This window comes from Poecile atricapillus, chromosome 10 (assembly GCF_030490865.1).
Source record: "Poecile atricapillus isolate bPoeAtr1 chromosome 10, bPoeAtr1.hap1, whole genome shotgun sequence".
NCBI lineage: Eukaryota > Metazoa > Chordata > Aves > Passeriformes > Paridae > Poecile > Poecile atricapillus.
The window spans coordinates 2,333,103-2,354,654 of NC_081258.1; the positions used below are offsets into that span (position 1 = coordinate 2,333,103).

The 21,552-nt window shown below is 47.5% G+C and overlaps 2 protein-coding genes across 2 annotated transcripts in view; both read right to left on the reverse strand.

Annotated features, from left to right (window-relative positions):
* LOC131582750 (hydrocephalus-inducing protein-like) overlaps positions 1-15,633 on the reverse strand; it is a 56,242-nt gene extending 40,609 nt beyond the window's left edge. The window contains exons 1-11 of the mRNA XM_058846219.1: positions 15,527-15,633; positions 12,093-12,238; positions 11,904-11,974; positions 9,998-10,132; positions 8,231-8,430; positions 7,034-7,158; positions 5,522-5,726; positions 3,694-3,886; positions 2,972-3,071; positions 1,589-1,707; positions 195-418 (exon numbers count right to left, since the gene is read on the reverse strand). Coding sequence (XP_058702202.1) covers positions 195-418; positions 1,589-1,707; positions 2,972-3,071; positions 3,694-3,886; positions 5,522-5,726; positions 7,034-7,158; positions 8,231-8,430; positions 9,998-10,132; positions 11,904-11,974; positions 12,093-12,238; positions 15,527-15,633 — 1,625 coding nt within the window. The remainder of the gene's footprint in view (positions 1-194; positions 419-1,588; positions 1,708-2,971; positions 3,072-3,693; positions 3,887-5,521; positions 5,727-7,033; positions 7,159-8,230; positions 8,431-9,997; positions 10,133-11,903; positions 11,975-12,092; positions 12,239-15,526) is intronic.
* A 356-nt stretch (positions 15,634-15,989) lies between these two features.
* On the reverse strand, positions 15,990-21,122 carry LOC131582563 (hypoxanthine-guanine phosphoribosyltransferase-like). Its single transcript, XM_058845879.1, has 9 exons — positions 21,096-21,122; positions 20,611-20,717; positions 19,989-20,172; positions 19,587-19,649; positions 19,029-19,046; positions 18,750-18,832; positions 17,714-17,760; positions 16,966-17,042; positions 15,990-16,037 (listed from the first exon to the last, which is right to left on the reverse strand). Exons 1-9 carry the CDS (start codon positions 21,120-21,122, stop codon positions 15,990-15,992), a joined length of 654 nt encoding a protein of 217 aa, XP_058701862.1.
* Between the last annotated feature and the right edge of the window lie 430 nt (positions 21,123-21,552).

Below are 21,552 nucleotides of genomic sequence, written 5' to 3' on the forward strand. Positions count from 1 at the left end.
AGGCAGAGGGAGATCCCTGCAGGGAGGAGTCATTCCAGCCCCCGGGCACCCTACACTGGGGCAGTGCCAGGATCAGAGCAGAGATTAAGACCTCGGGAAACTCCTCTTTCCTCTGCTCGACCCCAAAATGAGGGAGGTGGGGGATGTGCCAGAGACAGCTACAGATGTGCCCAGCAAGCTCCCAGAGTCCTTACCAGACTGTCAGGGTCACAGGCGTAGGAGATGCAGCCACACGGAACTGGAATTGTTCCTCAAAGCTCCCCAGGACGGTGGCATTGAAGGAGATGTGAATCGTCCGGATCCCACCTGCTGCAATGACGCCCTCCTCGGGTGCAAACTTGAAGCAGCAGCCCACGTTTGTGGCTGAAGGGATATAGGTGAAGGGAGCATCTATAGCTCCTCGGTTCATCAGTTTCACCTGCAGCAGCAAGAAAGCAAAATGGAAATTCATGTGGAATCTTCCCTTCTTGTCAGATATTTTCTAATGATGCAATTCCCAGACAGAAAAGTCAGAAGATGCTTTGTGCTGCTGAAAGGCAGAAGTCAAAAAATACAACAGGACAAGTTCTGCCTTTGGGTTTTCATGCAAAGCAGCAGTAATTGCACATAACCAGAGTCACCCTGGGCTTATCCCATGGACACAGAGCAGTCCAGCTCTGGCCAGCATCACCAAGCTCATTCAGAGCTGGCCCTGAGAGCAACGTGGGGCAGCTGCGTAGTCAATCACCAGAGAGCTGCCACTGCCCCACTCAGCACAGCTCCAACAGGACCATCTACTCATTCACCTTTTCCCAAATCATGAGAACAACACATTGATAACGAGGCATCACCATCAAATATAGAGACAGCACCATCTTTTGGTAAAAAAACCCAGTGTGTTTTTCTTTTCCACAGCCAAGCTTTTGAAAGAGTCTGGCATGATGCAGTGCCTTATTTTCTCCCTCTTTCAGTTGCTCTCTATTTTTTTTTGCAAACTTGACACTATTTTGAGGGGGAGGCAAATAGGTAGAAAGATCCTTAGCTTTATTCCCAGGAACACTTTTCTTTTTCTAGAGTCAGAGATGCACCAAGGCTGGAGTGTGGTGAGGGAGGGGTCAGCAAAGGAAAGAATCCCAAGCCCTTTGCAAGGGCCAGCAGTGAGCCAGGAGGCTGGATGGCTTTCCTGTGACTCCCAGGAATAAGCAGGAGACACTCGACTGAGAATTGTTTGCAGGGTACTGAAGCTCAACACAGCCAGTTTGTTCCAGCTGCTTCTGAACAGTCCAATGCAAAGGTGCCTTTGTGTCTGGTGCTGCCACAAAAGCCTCTGAACGTGCAGCTTTTTGACCCAGTCTGGGTTTCATATGCCAAGGGGTTGTTTTTCAGGAAGCTTCTGAGCTGATCCCCAAGGAAAGCTGCCAAAAATTGGCATTGCCAAGGGACTGGGGCTTCATGAACAGCAGACACACCTTTCTGACCCCACCAGATTTGACCAGTACATCCAATATTCCCTGCCCACAACTGCCCATGTTGTCAGGAATTCCACAGGTCCACCAGGCTTGCTGCTGCCTCAGGAGCCATCAGGATCCATCCCACCCCTGCTGCTCACCTCATAGACGTGGGAGGTGTTGACAGAAATGTTCCCAAGTTTCAGCATTTGACGGCTGAATTCAACCACGGGTCCTTGGCCTTCCCCTCTGAGGTGCAGGGGCAGCCTGCTCCCACGGCCTGGGGAGAGATGCTCATTTCAGTACAATAATTCCCACTGTTACACTCTATTTTCCAGCCTGCCTGAACACTAGCCCCTGACTCTGAGCTGGATAAAACCAGCTCCTGATACTGCAAGAGAAGATATGGACCCTTCTCTTCCCTCAGGAGATATCCCTTGGGGTTGACTTCCAATTTCTAACCCATTCCTTGGGCTGGTTTCCAATTTTAGCCACCAGTTTGCTGAGTTTAAAACATCTCTGATGTCCTGTAGTGACAGCCCAAGGAGTAATGGGTATCAATGCAAAGAAGGGAAATTTAGGTGAGCTATTAGGAAGAAATTTTTTACTGTGAGGGTGGTGAGACACTGGAGCAGGCTCCCCAGGGGAGTTGTGGAGGTTCCAGCCCTGAAAGTGTTCAAAGCCAGGCTGCCTGGGGCTTGGAGCTACCTGCTCTAGTGGGAGGTGTCCCTGCCCAGGGCAGGGGTCTTGGGACTGGACGATCTTTAAGGTCCATTCCATCCCTAACATACCATGATTCTATGGTTTCCTTCCCATGCACCTAGAGGAGCTTTGAAATCCATTCAGTGAAGGCACAAAGCTCATCAAGAGTTTGGCAATTGTACCTGGCAAATTGCTGGGCAGCAATTGCCAAACTACCTGGCCCAGTAGCACAAGACTTTGTTGCCAAAATCCTCAACTTCTGACACTCAGCATTGTGTTCTATCTGCACAGACTGAGAGCTGCAAGGTGCCAATTCCCACACAGGGAGAGAAGCAGGTGCTGGCCAAGGGTGGTCCCTCTACAAAGACCCTGGGCTCAGTGGGGCTCAGCCACCTCTGGTCTGGTGGTGTGTGGGCAGTGGGAGGTGATCCAGGCTCAGGGAGCACATTTCTAACTCAGCTCCTGCTGCCTGATGATGGAGCCATGCAAATGGACCCATCCTGGAGGTCAGTGCTCTAGAGGGGCTTGGTGCTTGTTCTCTAGAGCTGTTCTGCTCTGCAGCTCTTTGACTCTGATTTTCCTTTGAGGAAATGCTGGCAAAGCCGTGCCATGAAAACTTCTCCCTGCACTGCCTGGGTTGTTCTGGGATCAGTAACCCAGACCCAGGATTCTGACCCTGGCCTTGCACAGGAGACTCCCTGGAAGCTGCAGGGGCAGTGGGATGTGCCAGCACTGCCCTGCTGCCCAGGGACTCTTCCCAGCAGTTCCAGGGGAGCCCAGAGGGCTCAGGCTTGCACCATGGCTTCAGTGGGGGTGAGAGAAGCAGGGGAAAGGAGCTGTACCTGAGATGTTGCAGTAGGCCACACTTCGATACTCTCGGGCCTTTAGGGGTTTAAAGGTCACCTTGATTTGGACTGAACTGTTTGGCTCGATCTCTCCCTCCTGAAACAGAAAGAGACAGCAAAACATTTCTCTTCAAACTTCCCATTTCTTCTTTACAACCACAGTCCTGCAAGCCTTTATTTAGAGCATCAATGATGAGTGAACAACACAAGGAGCCCAAGGAAACGCTCCAAACCCAGCTCAATACACCACTGGAAGCTCTTCATGTTCAGCTGATCAGCTCCCACTCTCCACAACATTCCCACTGCTCTGACACAAGCTGTTGGTCACATCATGCTGCTGTCAGCTGCAGAATGTAACTGCCTCTGTGCACTGGTGCACTTGGCAAGAAGAGAACATGATCCCCTTCCTTGGAAATAAAAATATTAGTTTAACATGTCTGGAAAGAAAGCAGGGGTTGGGATTATTCTAGGGTTTACTCCAAGATGAGAAGGGATTTTGCACTGTGCAGACACCAGGCATTCATCACCTCTCACAATGCCAATCCTCAGAATCAGGGCTCTGGTTGATGGGAGAACGTGGGGGTTTGCTTGCATAAACAGAAGAGGAGGAGGAGGAAGGGGAAGGGGAAAAGGAAGAGTTCGAGAGTTAGAGTTAGAGTGTTAGAGTTAGTTAGAGTTAGAGTTAGAGGAAGAAAGTGAGGCTCTCAGCTATCACTTACCAGTGGCTCAAGGGAAAAAGCATCACTGGAGAATAGCATGGGGTCTTCTTTCAGCTTCATCATCTTCTCCCGGACGCTGCTCTTCAGGATGGCGCGGCGATCTTCACAGGAACCCTTCTTCTTCGCTCTTCTTCTCTCTTCCGTCGTGTTGTCCACGCAGGCCTCTCTCGGTGATCGCAGCAGGTAACACTGCCTGCAGCCACAGGGACAGACAGAGCCAGCAGATGGCTCAATAAGCCCGATATTTGCAGAGAGAAGTGGAAGTGCAGGAGAGCAAAGCACTTGGGGAGGAGCAGCAGCAGCTCCCCAGCAAGGGCTGACCCCAAGCCATGGAGTCCCAGGTGGATCAGAGCATAACTTGTTCACTGGTACAACAGGTAGTTTTACTGCACACTTGCAAACACAGGAGAGCTTTGGAAAGCCAGCATCCCTTAAGAGAACCTCCGGCCTCAAAGCCTCTCCCAAAACTGAGGGAGAATCCAGCAGCCACCTCAACTGGCTTTTCCTACCACTGAGATGCTCAGGGGAGGCAGATAAAGATCATGGAGCAGGACTTCCCTGGGAAGGGGAGATGAAGCTGGGGCACAGCTCTGTGGTACCAGCATCACTCTTTGTTTCTTCTGTTTGGGACCTGCCCTGTTCCCTGCTCTGCCTTCCTCAAGAGCATCCCAGAGCACTTCCAAAGGAAATGGATGAATTCAGGCACTGCATCCCTTCAATGGTATTCAAGGTTTTATATGCATGAAAACAGAGGCCCTGAGAAGGGAAGGGACTTTGTTGTGCAGGAGGGAGACAGCAAACTCCTGGAGAGACCTTTTCATGATCCAGAGCTTTTTGGATCCCATCCCAGTGCATGGTAGTAGAATCCTGTAGTATGATCCATCCTGACCCCCAGCACCTGCCCAGGTGCCCTGACAGAATAGTTATGAGGCCCTGGATCCAGAGGGTCAGGCAGATGACACTAAAGAAAAAATTCTGTCTGGAGAGTCTCCCAGTTGCACTTTGTCAGACAGATGAAGAAAAGAAGAGTAGTGGGCAACTCCCTTCTAAGGGGAACTGAGGGCCTGTAGATCGACTGGATCCATTCCACAGGGAAGTCTGCTGCCTCCCTGGGGCCCAGGATATCACCAGGAGATTCCTTAATAACTGAATTAACTTCATCTCTCCACCACTGTCTGGGGTCCAGTGACTGTGATGAAATACCAGAGTTCTCAATATTCAGTGAAACAAGGAGGGGCATCAACAAAACTTCCACTCTGGACTTCTGGAGGGCAGACTTGGGCCTGTTCAAGAGACTGATATGGGGAGTACCTTGGGATAGAGCCCTTAAAAACAAACGTGTCCAGGAAGGATGGACATATTCCAAGAAAGAATTCTTGAAGGCACAGGAACAGACTGTCTCTGTGTGCTGAAAGATGAGCTGGCAGGGAAGACAACCAGCCTGGATGGGAAAGGAGCTTTTGAACATCCTAAGGGGAAAAAAGAGGGTGCATCACCTTTGGAAAGAGGGGCTGGCAACTCAGGAAATGTTTAAGGATGTTGCCAGGTCATGTAGGAAGAAGATTAGAGAAGTAAAAGCCCAATTAGAAGTTGAGGAAAGCTAGTCATTGCCATCAACCTTTCCTTCCCAAAATGCCATCCCTGGTTGGGGTATAAATGGAACTGGAATGTCAAGTGCTGGGCTCCTGAAGCCCAGGGACACACACCCTGATGCCAGGGATGGTTCACTTGGCCTGAGCCATTCAAAAGCACCAACACCCTCCTGAGGCCCTACGTTAGTTTTAGTCTTGGGCCATGTATCTCACTGAAATGCATCTTGCAAACCAACCTCCTCTTCTCTTCATTCTCATCTTCCTCACTAGGAAAAGTCTTCCACTGGAACTGGGCTCTGATGTTACTCCTGTTCTCGATGAACATGGTTGTGTGGCTTGACGTGGTGATGAAAGTCTTCTTCAGCTCCACGGAATACGTCCTCAACCCGATGCTGACATCTACAGCTTCTCCCTGAAGGTTTGTGTGGATCATTTCTTCACCTGGAACAAAGCAAAGGGGAGCCTTTGCTCAGCTCAGTTGCTGATGAAAGCCCAAGGAACAGAGCAAACCACAGGTCACAGAAGAAAGGGTCTCAGCTTTTAGCTGTATTTGCAGTTCTATGGGTCAGCACATTTATAACATCCTGACAGCTCTGTGTGTGCAGCGTGAGGGTGTCCTGGGCACCTCCTAAAACAGCTGATTTTGGAGTGTGTTTGTGGAGATTGGGCCCCAAGGTACACTGAGGTTTGTCAGGTGTGCTCAGGTGACCCACTCAGATCACCAGGATTTCTGCATCCAAGTCCTTCAGGTGATGCTGAGGAGCCCTGTTCAGTCCTGGCTTGCCTGGGGTTTCCCCTGGGCATCCCATGAGATTCCTGTCTCTCCTGATCCCTTGGATCCCTTGTTGCTGACAAGCAAATACACCTGGGGGCATGTGAGCAGAAAAAGGAGGCCCAGAGGAACAAGTGGGGTGAAGCCCAGAGCAGGAGGGGACCCAGGTGAGGAAACACAACCAGCCTGGCTCTGCAATATGACAAACCACTACAAAATGAACACCATGAAAATCATCATCATCATCATCATCTCCCTGTCCAAACACACAGCCACATCAGTCTTGAAATATTTGATATTGTTCTGATCTCAAAAACCAAGCTGGAGCATTTCAAATTGAATAAAAAAGGGACCAAGGAAAGATCAGTAAGTACAGAGCAGCTTCTACATGAAGACTGAATGGGATTCCTCAGTCTAGAAATCAAATGGGAGATAGATGTGAGAGGTTTGCAACAGCATGAATGGCCTGGGAAATGGGGACAAGGAAAAAATTGTCTTGATTTGTCACCAAAAAGTACTTGAGGATTTGAAAATGTTATTAGACAGAAACTATATGTATGTGTAGAGGGCAACACAGTAAAAGGGTCTGTGACAAGCCAGTGGAGCAGCAGCCTATGGGACAGAGGTGTGCAAGAAATACACTGCATTGGAGAGAGTCTGATGGAGACCTCACACCTCACACACAGCACTGGCCAGAATAAAACAAAACTTCAGCCAGGCATAGCCACAAGGCAGTGGAGAATCAGGGCTCCTCCTTCCTCCACTCAGCAACTCTCAGCAAAACAGGAGCCCAAACATCTTAGTCCTGTTAGAGGGGATCCACTTTATCAGCCCCCTAAACACCAACTGGTTCTCAGTTTTCTTTGGGGTAAAGCTGGAACAGGGGAGGCACATCCAGAGGGAATTGAGGGGGCTGGGACAACAGGGAGTGGTGGTGGAGAAGTGTCCTGTGCCCCGTGCAGTGCCCAGCACTCACCTGTGTTGTAGCTCACTACCATGGACCCAAAATGGGCACCAGTGGTCAGTGGGTGAAATCCCACTGTCACCTGCACGCTGTCACCAGCACCCAGAGCTCCCATGGCCGGAACCACGGAGAAAGGACTGCAACACAAAGAGAGAGATCAGGACTCAGGGGACATCTGGGGATGATATTCCTTCTGCAGTGCAGGTCACTTCACCTCCCTTGGCCAAGCAGGGAGCAAAGAAACCACAGGCAACAGAAAAGAGACAAAACAGGATCAGAAACAGCTGCTGACCCACTTCTGAGGAGATACAGACCTCAGGAGATCCTGTGGGATAAAATGACCCCACCTCCCCCATACTCTGCATCCAGCTCTCTGCAATGAGACCCAAGGATCCCACTGCCAGCAATCCCATCGGAGAATGGTTTGGGAAACCACGGAGAGGATTAAGAGCTGTCTGCATGCACAACTTGACACTGACTGCTTCAGCAATTTCTCTTGTCCTGCTGCCTATCAACCTCATCTCAAGAGATGCAAATGTTAGGGCACTACCTGTCCTGTGAGATTACAGCCTAGGAATCAGACAGGGAGAAGGAACTTTTCCTTGAAGACCAAGAAATAATTACTGTTGAATTTGCAGTGTGGCTCTTTGGTTTATTTTTCCTTGAAAATATCCCGATTTAGCCTATAAAGGGCACATTTTATCAGCATTTCAATGAAAGCTGCTCTAAGAAAAGCAGCAATCAAAACTCTGCAAGAGTGTAAATGCAGATTAGAGCAATACAGAGACATGGAAACAAGACCCAAAGGGAGGATGCCATTTACAATCTGAAGGATCCAACCCCAGCTAAATGAAGCACCATTAGCAGGGCATCTCATGAGAGGAGCACTGGGCAGCCACGTGCCTGTGGCCTCCCAGAGAATGGGGCTATTTGGCTGACAGTGGGAACCATTTCAGAAGCTGCTTGTGCTCAGGAGGGTGCAAGCCAGCTCCTCACATGTTCCAGCACCCTCCAGGAAATGTGGGACAGAGAAAGCTCAAAGGCTGCATCCTGCTAAGAGCACTGAAAGCAAGAGCAGATGCCATCCATCCTGCTCACTTCCAGCCAGAGCTGCAGTGCAGCCCTGATGCTCAGCTTCCTTTTGTTGCTCTTTCCCAAGCCTTTTATCACCCAAAGGTGTTTTGCACAAGGACAGGGGAGCTGCCTCACCTCTGGGTGCTGATGTAGTAATGAGCCTCCAGGCTGCCAGTGTTTCGAAGCAGCAGAGTCCTCTTGGTGCTGCTCTTGACTGGACACTCCGAGAAGTTCAGCTGGTCTGGGATGTTCAGGATAGCTCGGGCAGCAATGGCCCGGATTGGCACAACTATCCTTTCTGTTTTAGTCATGCAGACAAGCTCATGGGAATAATCCTGCAGGAAAAGAAACGAGCTCAGCATAGGGCATTTAGTGCCATTCCCATGGCAGAAGAAAACAATGTCCTAGAACCCTTCAAGGGCATCTATTCTATTCTATTCTATTCTATTCTATTCTATTCTATTCTATTCTATTCTATTCTATTCTATTCTATTCTATTCTATTCTATTCTATTCTATTCTATTCTATTCTATTCTATTCTATTCTATTCTATTCTATTCTATTCTATTCTATTCTATTCTAATTCTAATTCTAATTCTAATTCTAATTCTAATTCTATTCCACCCCAAAATGAACACTAAGTTCTACCAATATTATTATTATTAAAGGCACCAGTGCACTTTGCAAAACCTATCTCAGTGGCATTAAGCTCTCATGCCATTAGGGTCATAGAGAGAACTGCCCTAATCTAAATTTTAATGATGTTAAATAATTTCCAAGTCCCTTCTAAGGAACATGGAGCTAGGGAACAACACAGGCCATTCCTCTTTAGGTTCCTGTATTCCTGCTGTTTGAGAATAGGACAAAGTGTTAAACTGACTCGAAGCAGCAAAAGGAAAGGAAGGTGAGAAAACAGCTGCACCCAAAAAGATCCTGCACCTCTGGTCTAGTGTAGAAACATCAGTTGGCTCACAACTCCCCTCTAACTTTGCCTCTCCAAGCAAGTCAGGAAAAGAACAGAGCTAAGAGGTAGCAGGATGCTGTTGGATGTTGTTTGTTTCCCTTCCTCCCTACCATGCCATGTCCTAAACCCTTCTGTATGAACAAATCTCCAGATCCAAGCACTGAGATCAGAGCTCCAGGGCCTCGGCACTGCTGCTCAAATCTCCACACCAAAGCACGTTTGGCACAGAATGGGTGCCAGCTGACAGAGCAGCCACAGTGACAGGCATGAAGACAGAGCCACAGCAGTGTCACTGCCACAGGCTCTGGGCTCACAGCTCTGCCTGCAGGTTGTACCTGCCCTACACCAGCTCTTTCAGCAGGTGTCCAAGTCCCCTGCAGCTCACCAAGCTCCTGCTAAGGGCACCTAGAGCTCAGTGTGCCTGTGCCAGGCTGGGCTCACGGGCACAGCACAGCCTCTGCCCTGGCCTTGCAGCTGTACCTTGGTCACTTGTGCTGTGGGACAGCCCAGCTGCAAGGCTGGACAACAGAGGGGGCAGAAATCACCACTTTGCTCCAGCCCAGGGTGAGGCAGGGAAGCTGTTGCCAGTCAGGAAGGAGGAAAGCTCTCTGAGCTCTTCATTCCTCCAGTGTTTTCCATAATAATGAAACCCTTCCATTGTACCTAGAGATGGCCAAACATCTCTCAACACCCCCCTGTCATTTTCATCCTGTTCCCTGTGCATCTTCCCTTGGGAATGCTCAGGAATGTGCAGGGAGGGAAGCAGGGCCTGTCAGGCCTGGCTGCAGCCCCTGGCAGCACGTGCCAAGCTGAGCCTGGCTGCAGGCTGCCTGCCCCCAGCCTGGAGCCAAGCTCACAGCATGGAATGGGCTGTCCCAGAGTGCAGGGAAAACAGTGGCTTTGGAGATAATTGTGTGTTTTGGCTCCTCCAGTCTCACCTTGCTCTCGTTGGGGGTGAACTGAATGCGCACACGGGCAGTCGCACCTCGCGGCACAGCACGGTACGCCTCGTTGGGGCACACCAGCCTGAAACAAGGTGAGCTCTGCATGGAGACCTGCACCAGCTGAACACACTGCAGGGAAGACATGAAACAATGATTTTGCCACTTGTGGAAACAGGTGGAGAGGAGACCTGTCCATGCTCTGGTGACATCCTTCCTTGATCCCTTTTCCAGAGCACTTTCAGCTGTGGAGGTACAGGCACATCATTCACAAGGGAGAACTTGAATCCCTTCTGTCTGGCTCATTTTGGCCAGGGGCAGTAGGGCAGTGCCCGGTGGGAAGGAAGGGCCCAGCAGGTCAGCACCAGCAGGATGGAGACAGAGCACCTGCACCAAGTCATCTGCATATTCAACAAGGCCAAAAACCTGCTGGCTTCTGCCTGCACACAGCCATGCAGTGGTGTTCCAGACAGGGGATGTGCTACCTGAAAGCAAAGCAGCACATTATCCTGGGGGAAGGAAGAAATTCCCTTCTAGCAGATCAGGTGTGGCTAGGGCAGTTCTGGGGGTACAGTCAGGCAAACAGACCAGCAAGAGAGGAGACCAAACACTGTGGCCTCACTGGGAATAAAAGCAAACCTGAAAAGGCAAAGAAGGAACACAGCAAGACAATCCCTAAAACATGGAGATGGCAAAAGAGAATTTAAATGAGCAACTAAAGCAGCAAGGAAGAATCATAAAACCATGACAGCAATCGCTTTGCCAAAAGTGATGGAAATACAGACAGGCTGTGCCTATTGACTGTGGGCTTCAAAGGCATTTTCTGCCTGGACAAACATGACCAGTGTTGACTCCCATTCCAGCATTAAAGCAATCTTGGCTCCCCAGGGGCTCTTGCTGCCTGTGCAGGTGAGCTGGGCTGCTGGGCATTCCTGCCCTCAGCCAGCAGGCCAGGTTCTGCCCTCTGGGATACACAGACACAGCAAACATGCATTTGCTAGCACATAGATATCAACCCCCGAGCACCAAAATGCTCTCAAAAAGTCTAAACCAGATGATTTTGACCCTCCTGGCTCTTCCCACCAGTCCACTCTTGGCACAAGCCACATTTGAGGAAATGTTTCCCTGACTGAAATTCAAATGGTTTCAATTTTCCTCTTTACAGTGGAACACAACTGCTGACATTTTTCAACTTTTTCCCCTCTCAACTCTCTTGGGAAACTGCAAAATAATCACAATTGCCTCAAGTGAAGGTGAAATCCTCCAGGAGCACATGGCTTTGGATGTGCTGTGGTTCTCCAAAGGGAAAGCAGAGCACCACGTTGCTTTTGGAAAACCTGAGCAGAGCTGGATGAAGCTTAGCAGGAGCCTGAAGTGGCACCTAAAGGCCTCCCACTGCTTCTGCTGCATCAGTCTGACTCCAGGGCTGTTTCACAACACATTTCCTGCAGTACCAATGCCATCAGTGATAAGTGATTCCAGCAGAAAGTGGAGAAGACTCAGCCCATGAGCTTTGACTGTGAGCTGCACAAAGGGAGTCAAACAGGCTGAGAGAGGCAGAAATTCCTACCAGGAACCAAGATTAACCAAGGAGACACAGGATGTGGTATAGACTCAAGGCAAAGCATGAAGGCAGGTTAGAACTGTACAGCCCTCAACATTCCTATCAACCCAGAGCTTTCAAGAGAAAGCAAATCCTTTGGGATAGATACCATCAATGCACAGCCAAACTCAGGGGAGAATTCCCAGCACAGCAAGATTTCCACCATCCTGCACAACAAAGGTGCTGAGACATTTTCTTCTGGATGTGCTGCAGCAGGTAACTTGCTTTGCTGTACACCATGGGAATTACAGCACTCCCCTCTTCCAGCACGGCGTTAAAGCTCCAGGCCCCAGCACTTACCTTGCTCTCATTTGTGAGAGACAGTTCCATTTCAGAGACTTCATGAGCCACGAAGTTCTGAAACACCAGCTCTGGTGGGGAAACACGAAACAAGCTCTGTTTCGGGAGAACTGGCAACAACTGGAGAGACAAGAGAGAGCAGGGAGAGGTTCAGCTGCTGGGAGGAATGTTCATGAAGGAGACTCTTACTCTGATCCCCAGTGAAGGACAGACTCTGGGTGAGCACGTCTGCCCAGGCCACACTGGGGAAACAGTAGCTCAGCCACCTCTGCTCTGAGCTGCTCAAGAGCTGCTGGGCCACACAGAGCAGGGTATAAAAGAAGCCATATAAAAGGCTATAAAGGGTATAAAAAAAGCCATATAAAAGGGTATAAAGGGTATAAAAAAAGCCATTTTGGTGGAGGGTGTGTGTGTGCTCAGCTCTCAGGCAGGGAGACACCCAGCTCAGCTGAATTGTCACTAATGAACAGTTTTCTTTTGCTTCCACAACTTTGTCCCCTTTAATTGTATTTAAAAGTTAGTGTGTTCCTAACAGAGGTAAATGCAAAAATAAAATAACACAGAAATTAGGAAAAAGACAAATGAGGTGAGTGCTGAATGAGGATAAGGGTCAGTTCTTTTCTCAGTAACTTGGGTAAGAGTAGAGTTAGTATCTCCTTTTTCCATGAGCTTTAAATAGGTGCTTTCTTGTAGTCTTGTAGTCTGTGACCACAGCAAAGCAAGAGGTGGCTATTTCAGCAGGAAAATGGCAAATGGCAAATTTGTGCCTTTGTGTCCCCAACCTTCCCCCCATTGTTTCAGCAATGGCAGCTCCACTCCAGCAAACCCCAGCAGTTTCAGCAGAAGTTATTTGTGTTGGCTTGGTGCAGATCAGGACTCCAAGTCCACCACTACCAGCAGTTTGCAATGACAACAGCACCTGGACACTGAGGTATTTTGCTGGAGGCGAGCCTGTCACAAGCACACACCCTCTTCAAACTTTGCATCAGACAGGAAGGAAAAGAGCAGGAAAAGGCTACCTTCTGACCAGTCTCACTCGTGGGTAGAAATGGGCCAATTCTGGGCAGACTACTCTCCCCAGCACTGGCCTCATTCCTGTTGAGCTTCTCTCTTGGGAATCTAGAGGGAAGCAGCTGAAAGGCAAAAAAAACCCAGCAAAAGCATCAGAGATGTGCTTGTTCAGAAAGGCTTTTCTTGAACAAGTGGCACTGGTGACTTAATTGGTGATCACATCATCTAGGACAGTCCTGGAAGCTCCCTAAGTTACTTGTTGAAATAATTAGCATCAGTAAATTAATAATAGAGCAGAATACACATACTCCAACCACATGGCTGTGTCCCTCAACTTCCCCACGATTTGATGGGACATGTGTGGGGATTTCTGCTCTCTGGGCATTTGTTTCCTCTTTAGTTTCACTGGATTGAGGCAGTGATCTTCTCAGAGAGTGGGGAGGAGCTGTCAGAACTCCCTAATTCCATCCCTGCACAACACTCAAAGCTCACAGTGAGGAGATAGCGCTGCTGGGTGAGTCCAAGAGACACAAGAAAGCAAAGTACCAAGAGTGAGGGGCACAGGAAAGTGTCCAGGTTTTAGTTCTCTCTGTTAATTAGCATTTGCTTCCCCTGTCTGGGCTCCCATAGCCCTCCACAGAAGAAAACAGAGGGATCTCCTTGACAGAGCCTCAGCAGCAGGGCATCTTCAGTCAAGTGAGCTGCAGACAGCCAAGGGACCTTTGTGGCCCTGACTCCAGTGCTGTGTGCAGGGCTGGATCTGTGCCCCACGCAGGAGATGAGAGAGAACAGCTGCTCTGGAACCTCTGCTGCTGGCACCAGCCGTGTCTCTCCAGGCTTTGGGCAGAGCTGGAGCTGCCCAGGTGCTCAAGGGCAGGTTTGTGAGAGCAGCACAGGGGAGTGCCCAGCCTGACAGAAGGAATTGCTGTGACAAAGGGCAGGGAGAGAAGCGCCTGCTCAGGGCTCCAGCTGGACATTGGTTTCACCTGGCCCCGGTGGCACAGCCAGGGAAGACACTGGAGTGTCCCTGGAGCAACACACGGTGTTCCCAAGTGCACCAGGACAGCCCCCAGCAACAGGAGCACGGCACAGAGAGCTGGGGAGGGCTCTGCAGCCTCACAGTGCTGCTGGACAACAGCAGGGGCAGGGAGAGGAGGGACACCAGGGCCATTTCCAGCCTTAACACAGCCCCAGAGGCTACTTACACTGAAAGACTTCAGTCTTGCCCTGAGCAAAAGCTCAGGAGGTGTCGTCGTCTTTTCTGGAAATCCAGAGGGCATCTTGAAAGGAGGAAGTCGCAGAAGATCAACAATGCCTCAAGAAAACTGCAAGGAGCAAGAATGGAACTCTGAAAATCCAGAATCCAATTCACAGCAGACTCAAGAGATATACTGGTGCTAAAAAATTTATAGCATTTAAAAGTAGCCCAGTGCTTGTTTGGTGTAAGTAGCCAGGATTGTTAGGCCTCTAGTTGAACTATATGGCTATGTTGTGCAATTCAAAAATGAATCACACTGAAACCTGGAGCTAAAAATCTGAATAACATTAATAATAGTTAGAACAGATTGTAAAAGCTGTAGCTTTAATATTATTAGATTGAATATACTACTGCTATTATTATTACTATTATTATTATTAATATTAATATTGATATTATTTAAAAATAGCTAGAATGGACCTCTTTTTCTTTAGGCTAAACACCCCTTGCTCTCTCAGCTGCTCCTCACAGGACGTGTGAGAGACTGGAATGTTATGGCTCATGGCTTAAATCTTGTTCTAAAGGATTTTTTGCCCTGTGCCCACCAAAGCCCACCCTTCCCTGAAAATGCCTGCTGACTGGAACTTTGGACTGTGAGTTAAGCCACCTAAGGGAACTTGAGAGAAAATAAAGGTGGCACTATTGTCCTATCATCTCAGGTCTGGGCAGAAGTAATCAACACTGAGGGAGAGAAATGGATCCACACCAAAGCCAAAGGCAGCAGCTGTCCTGAGAATCAGCTCTGTCTGGCTTCAGGGTGGGGAAGTCACAGGCACAGACTCATCTGCTGAGGCCAGGTTTGCACACAAACCTCCCATCAACAGAGGGGCAAGGAGGAAATTTTGTGGCTGTGCCACATCCCCAATGTAAGAGGCAGTGGACACCCATCCTCCCTCCCACAAACTGGCTCAGCTCTAAAACCTCCCCCCACAAGAAGGCCACATCCAGGGGACACTGCCATGAGGAGCAGCTGAGGGGGTGTCACAACCCAGCCAAGACCTGCAGCGAGCCCCCAGAGCCGTGCCTGAGGCCTTGGACCAGATGAGTGCAGGGGATGCAAAGGAACACAACAGATCTGAAAACCCACAACCCAATTCATGACAGAGCTGTGACAAAACCCAAAAGTACAACTTTAGTCAGTCTTTAACTTCAAACAAAATTCGGGACTCCCTGTGAGACCAAAGCACCGCGAATTGGGGACTCCCTGGCAGAAAGCAAAGCACCGCGAACTCGGGACTCGCTGTGAGAGCAAAGCAGCAGGAATTGCCCCGCACAGCCCCATTCCCTGTGAACAATTCCCCTGGCGAATGGCCCAGTGGAGCCGTGTGCCCGTGGCCAGGCTGCGCACACCCACCGAGGATCGCGGTCTCCACGCAACTGAAGCTGGAACAGCAGCGCCGCGGGCGCTGCGGCCGCGGTTCCCAGGTAACCCCGAGCCCTGCCCGTGCCCCTGGCTTCCATCTCGGCCTCCGCTCGGGGCCTGTTCCGCCCTCCGAGCTCCCTCGGGCCCCGCCGGGAGCCGAAGGAATCCGCTGCGGGGCCCGGAACGAGCCGGGCACGTTTCTCGCTATGGCCACAGCCCCGCACCCAGCTCCTGCTGCTGCTGCTGCTGCTTCCAGCAGGAAAAATCCCAGCGTCTCCAGAGCTCGTGTTCAGCGCGCAGCACACGGGCAATGAGCGAGCTGCAGCTCCTGCCACTAACGGGGAGCTTCTCCTGCTGCTCCGGGACACGCAAGTAGCAAAAGGAATTTCCCGATGGGATGCTTTATATCACCTAATCAGCAGCCAGAAATCAGTGCTCCAGAAGACTGAGATTATCACATCCTGTATTTCTCTTTGGCGTTCTCTTTCAAAATACAGATGTGCTAAAAGAAAAAAAAAAAAAAAGAAAAAATAAAAAGTACAATATTTATCAATCTCTGTCTTGGAATGAAGTGTAAGATTGATTTTCAGCTGTATTCCCAGCACTGTACTAAAAACACACTAGAACCGTAATAGTTGGAAGTTTCCTACTTGCAGTAAACTCCAGCTCTTAGTATTCTTTGCAAGTTTATTTGTAATATATAGGTTTATATATTCTAAAGAACTTAGGTTTGTTAAATTACTGCATGCTCCTCAATGCTGCTGAGCAATAGCACAGACTGTTTGTGTCTTCAGCAGGACTGCTTTGTCTTAGGAAAAAGGCTTTGAAGTAAAAAACTTTCTGAGTTAAACAGAATTAAGGAAGTACTTTTGAAAACAAAGGAGGTAAAAATGATCAACCCTATCAGTTTATGATGTTTCCAAGGCTACTACTCTGTGCAGCCTGAAGAAGCTGTAATGGAATAAGGGAAGACTTCTTACAGACATGTAAGATATAAGACATGTTATCCCTAAGTGTATGGAAAACCTTCACCCAGAGTCCCTGCAGGGCTGCTTTAAAGACCTGGTGGCTGAAGAGCAACACAGGGTTGAACTAAGTCAGCCAAATATCCAACTAAAGTCAAATTACAAGTTATTTTCAGATGGGGTCACAGATTGTGTGCTGCTCACCATCCTGGGGGTTCAGAATGTTCTGCAGCACGGCTGAGCCATGAGACTTGTGGAGTAGAATTATAAAAAGGTGAAGCACAAACATTTCTCATGCACCTACACTGCATTACCAACTCGACACCTTAAAAATGGTTTTGCTCCTTTATTGGAAGTTTCTAGCTGGAGTTGAAGGTTTTTTAATTGTTGAGAAGCTCTGAGTAGAAGCAAATCTTCTTGCTGGGTACCTGATACTTGGCAGTGGAGGAATGTGCATGTACTTACATTTAGATCTCTGAAGTATTCATTGTAGTCAAGAGCATATCCAACCACAGATTTATCTGGGATTTCAAAGCCTGTATCTGTAAGAAAATACAGATCTTTTTATACTTCAGTGGTGGAAGTAGCTTTTAAATGCAGAGCTTGTATTCAACACATACTTGAGCTAAGGGTAATAGGCATCATCTCTTTCAGGGTGCTTCCTTAAGAATCTGAGCTATAAATTGATGAGAGAGGTTAGAATCTAAACCATTCCCATCAGTCAGTAATATAATTAAGGTGTTAAGAGAGTTATGTTTATTAACAAAATAATTGTTTAAAACCTGGTTATGAGTTAGTCCTGGGAGAAGAGACAAGGAATGAGATTTTACTTGAGTGAAAGTAGATGAACTGTGATTCAGTAGGACTTTTCAGTTTGGAAACACGGCAAGTTTAATAATGCAGAGTCAAAACAAATGCCCTCCAGGGCCAAAGCAAAGCAACACACAGTTAAGGTTTGATTCATTTCTGCTATCTAAATAGTTAAATTTGTATATCAAATAGCTAAACCTGCACTGAGGCCAGCCAGGGGAAAAACAGAAGGTGGTCATGAGGCCTCAGGATGCCATAGCTGGACATTTGTTCACAAGTTTTTATGGAGTTTCTCCCCATTTCTCTTGGCCTTCTTGAAACTTCTGTGCAGTTGTCAGATGTGCTGCCTGAAGGGAAATTGTAAGACTGTGTTTTGGAAAATACTAGAAAACATGGTACTTACAGTCTGGTCTGTAACCTGGACTCTGACATGTCCTTTTGACGAGCAGGCTGTAAGGCAGAGCAGAGCAGGTTGGTTTTTAAAATATGTCTAAGCTGCAGACTTCCCTTCTGCCACACCTCCCCATAAGCTTCTAAAATCATGCAATTAAATCAAGACAGTGAGATTATTTCACAGAAAGAAGTGGTGCTCAGCCTTGTTGTGGAGGGAGAAGCAAAGGCTCTGATCTAGGTTCATTCTTTATGTCCAAGTGGCTCTGGTTTGTATTCAGTTCCCTCCAATCCTGTGTCTCAGGTCATTGCCCTTCCACGTAGCAATGCCTCAGGACACTGGAACAGCACAGAGGGGGAAGCATGTCCAAGTGGCTGGGAATGATTTTAGTGGGGAGGGAGGGAGAAAAGGACATTTCTTCTGCAAAATCTTATCTATTCTTGGTTTGCCTGTGCACTTGAGAAGAAACTGAGAACCTCCTGGACAGTCCCTAGAAGGCCTGTCTGAATAACTGGTGCATAAAGCAACTGTTTTTATAAAGCATTGTGATTACTTGACAGACACAGGGATAGTCCACAAAATTTCCTTTTAGAGACCTACTAAAAGCAGATCTAGAATGCTGCTTGAAGTCATCTTCCAAGTGCTGACAGACTCTCAGATTCTGGAAACTTCTCGAGTTGAGGATAGTAAGGGATATTCTGAGTGTTGTCATTCCAGCATTGAGGCAACTGAGGCAACGTTAGAAAACTTATGGAAAGACATCAATTTCCTTCAGACATAAAGTAAGAAACAGGGAATCCATCAGACTTTATGGACTACACAGAAAGAGCCATAAAACCTTTCTTTATTAATTTGAGCAGTGAGGATGGTAGTGCACAGGTAAATTTCCCAGTTCAAGAAACACTTAATTTTCCAGCAGCTGGGTAAGGATTGCTTCCTGCATTTGCTTTCTCCCCCCAAACTTCAAGCCAAACAAGCACTTGGCAGCATACAATGACTGTTCACCCAAATGATTTGAATGTGTTAGTTAGCAGCTGTATCCTTGTACCTTACAACTTTCACCATCCTTGGTTTCTTGTCTTTTATTTTTGAAAGCAGTGCTTTCATTGTTCTACCAGTCTCAATAATGTCCTGAAAGTGATAAAAAAAATAAATTATCCTTCAAGTTTGAAAGGAAAATCAGACTGTGAGTGGATTAAATTAGAGCATACCAACCTGGCAGCCCAGTAACTTCATTAATTATTATTTTATATGTAATATGTATTCATTTGAAAAGAAGGGAGAAAAGAGTCTGTGTCATTCCACCCCTCCTTCAGTCATTACTTACCTCTACTACTAACACATTCTGGAAGAGATTACATAGGGAAAGAAGGGAAAGAAAAAAAAATACTTAAATGGCAATTTTCAGCAAGCCATACAGCCAAGAAAAGCACACTAAAACCCTCAGATACAAGGAAATTGCCTTGATTTTCAAAGGAGATTGTCACTTGAACTACTGACTGACTTTGGTGCTTACTGGAGAGTCTTTTTGTAAGTATTTATGAAAGCTTAAAATATGGTGCTAAAGGCACCTGTGTCAGGTCTATATCTTGCTCTGTGTACAGCACTGTATTCTAGAGGCACTGAATGAATCAGTTGAGTGTGGTTCATTTCTGGGGGTTCTGGAATAAAATGGGGAATAGACCTTTGGCAGCACTCATTGCTGTTCACTTCAAGTTTCCACTGAGATCAGTGGGAATTATTCACTGTTTCAAAGCCCAGCATTTTAAATCAGTGTTAAGAGGCTGGAAGTATGCAGTATCAAAATCTTTAATAAAGATGGATTTCCTGGAAAATACACAGGAACAGTTGTTTTCCTTTAAAAGCTGAAGATGCCAATTCATACCTTCCCACTTAGTGTAGACAGCTCCTCTCCAATAAAACTGATTTTTTCTGCAGGTGACTCATTCTAGAAGGAGAAAGAAGAGATGGAAGTCACATAAAGCATGCCCCAAAGTGTTGTCCTGTATTTGTTTGAAAGGTGAGCTGCTCTTGCTTCTTGCAAGAGGAAGGAGTTTGAGATCTGCCCCTGGCTCTGTCATGTTGAGTGTTCTGCTATGTTTCTTCCAGTGAATATATAATATCCACCCTTTGGGGCAGATCAGTAAATCAGTTCCTTTTTAGTATGTAATTTGAACAGAATGTACATGTAAACTCAATTTTTGTGGGGTTCTCACACAAACTACCAGTATTTAGAATGCCAGTCTATGGAGAGAGTCAATTTTCCAAAGAAAAGAAAGTTACTCACACAGTAGCTTTTTATTCTGACAAAATCCACGGTAACGGGCACAGATTTATCACCATTTTGATTCAGTGCTTTTATCTGGTCCAGCAAATCAGCAAAGAATTTATAGCCTCCTTTAAGGACACAGAGTGCAACAATGGGATGACTTCCCATGTCTTGCATGATATCTCGAGCCAAACGCTCTGTCCTGGGAGAAAGAAGGAAAAAAAAGGCAATTCTGGAAAGTGTTCTGTGTATCTGAGTGTTTGTGCATCTATTAAGCAATGTTCAAGTAAAAACTCTGATTTTGCTGTTAGGTTTTTATAACTAGCAAATTGTGAGCACAGCAAGTCGTAGGAAAATAAATTACGTATTTGCACAGCATAAGCAGATTTAACCCATAAACACAAATATTGCAGGATATGTGGGCTTGAAGACAGTTGATGGAACATGGAAGCTTGACTGGGCTTGCAGAGGAATCCTCTCCATGAACCCCCTCTTATTCCAGACTTTAGGACAGAAGTGTTCGGGCTGCAGGGTTTCCCCATTTCTCATGGGCTGCACAGGGCAGGACCTCAGGCTTTTTTCATTTAGAGGGACAAAAATTGGCATCACTGTCCCTATTCTTTTCTGTTTACCCTCATACCTGTCCAGGATGAGTCCATGAGGAATGAAGACTCTTTCTAAATCCTCTTCATAATGCTTAGGAATGCAAAACAGATTTTTGTTGTAGCCGCTTTCCTCATCTCTTATCTGCAAGGAAAAGGGAAATACATCTAAAACTAGCAACAAAGTCATTCAAGAAAAAGCTTCCAGTCTGTGACAGTGTGAGGAAAAAATTCCTCCCCTCCAATAATGTGTCAAAATAAAAATATTTCTGAGAGTTTTTGATCTTTCTGCTAGAACAATTCACAATCTGATAACTGGAGCTGGTGGCTGAGTTGTGAATGGAGTTGTGAATGCATAACAAGTACTTTGCCCCAGTCATTATGAAATCAATTCTTGGCTATCATCAACTCATTAAAAAAGCCACCCAAAATAATAACAACCTTCCCTCTTGTTCCATTTGCCCTTCTGCAGAGCTCAGTAGCTTGCTCGTGTGGTAGACAAGCGAAAATTCAAATGTAAGGCAAGGAGATTGGGATTCCAGGTCAGCATGTCACTTTGGGGTGCTGCTCTACTTTGACCATCGTTCTCCACTGTGTAAAAGAGAAAGCTTTGCCTTCCAAGCATGATTTCACAGCTGAGCCTTTGACATTCCAGCCATTAACTCTCTCAGAGGACAGGGGAGATGGCTCACCCAAAAGGAGAAGCTTTGGGATGGCAGTGAGAAGAGGGGAAGCTGCAGAGGGTGCCCATAGCTCAGGTTTGTTCGTGCCTCGTTGATCGTGGAGAGACGCTGGCAGTGACACTGGCATGGGCTGTGCCTTGGGCTGTGCCACAGCACTGAGAGCAGCTTCAGTGAGTGCAGAGCTGCTCATGCTTTGGTGTTTGGTCAGCCCAGCTGGGCAGCTCAAAACTGGCCCATTTCTGCCTCTGGGAGGCTGCTCGTGCTGGGAATGAGATTCTGACTGAATTAGAAGCATTG

Bases quoted from the DNA above. Each gene is read 5' to 3' on its own strand.
- LOC131582563 (XM_058845879.1), bottom strand. From the start codon at position 21,122: ATGCTGACCTGGAATCCCAATCTCCTT. The intron at 20,718-21,095 runs GCCTTACATTTG...TTTTCCTTGCAG, and splicing joins CCTGGAATCCCAATCTCCTT to ATAAGAGATGAGGAAAGCGG. The intron at 20,173-20,610 runs GTATGAGGGTAA...TCTTTCTCCCAG, and splicing joins CATGGACTCATCCTGGACAG to GACAGAGCGTTTGGCTCGAG.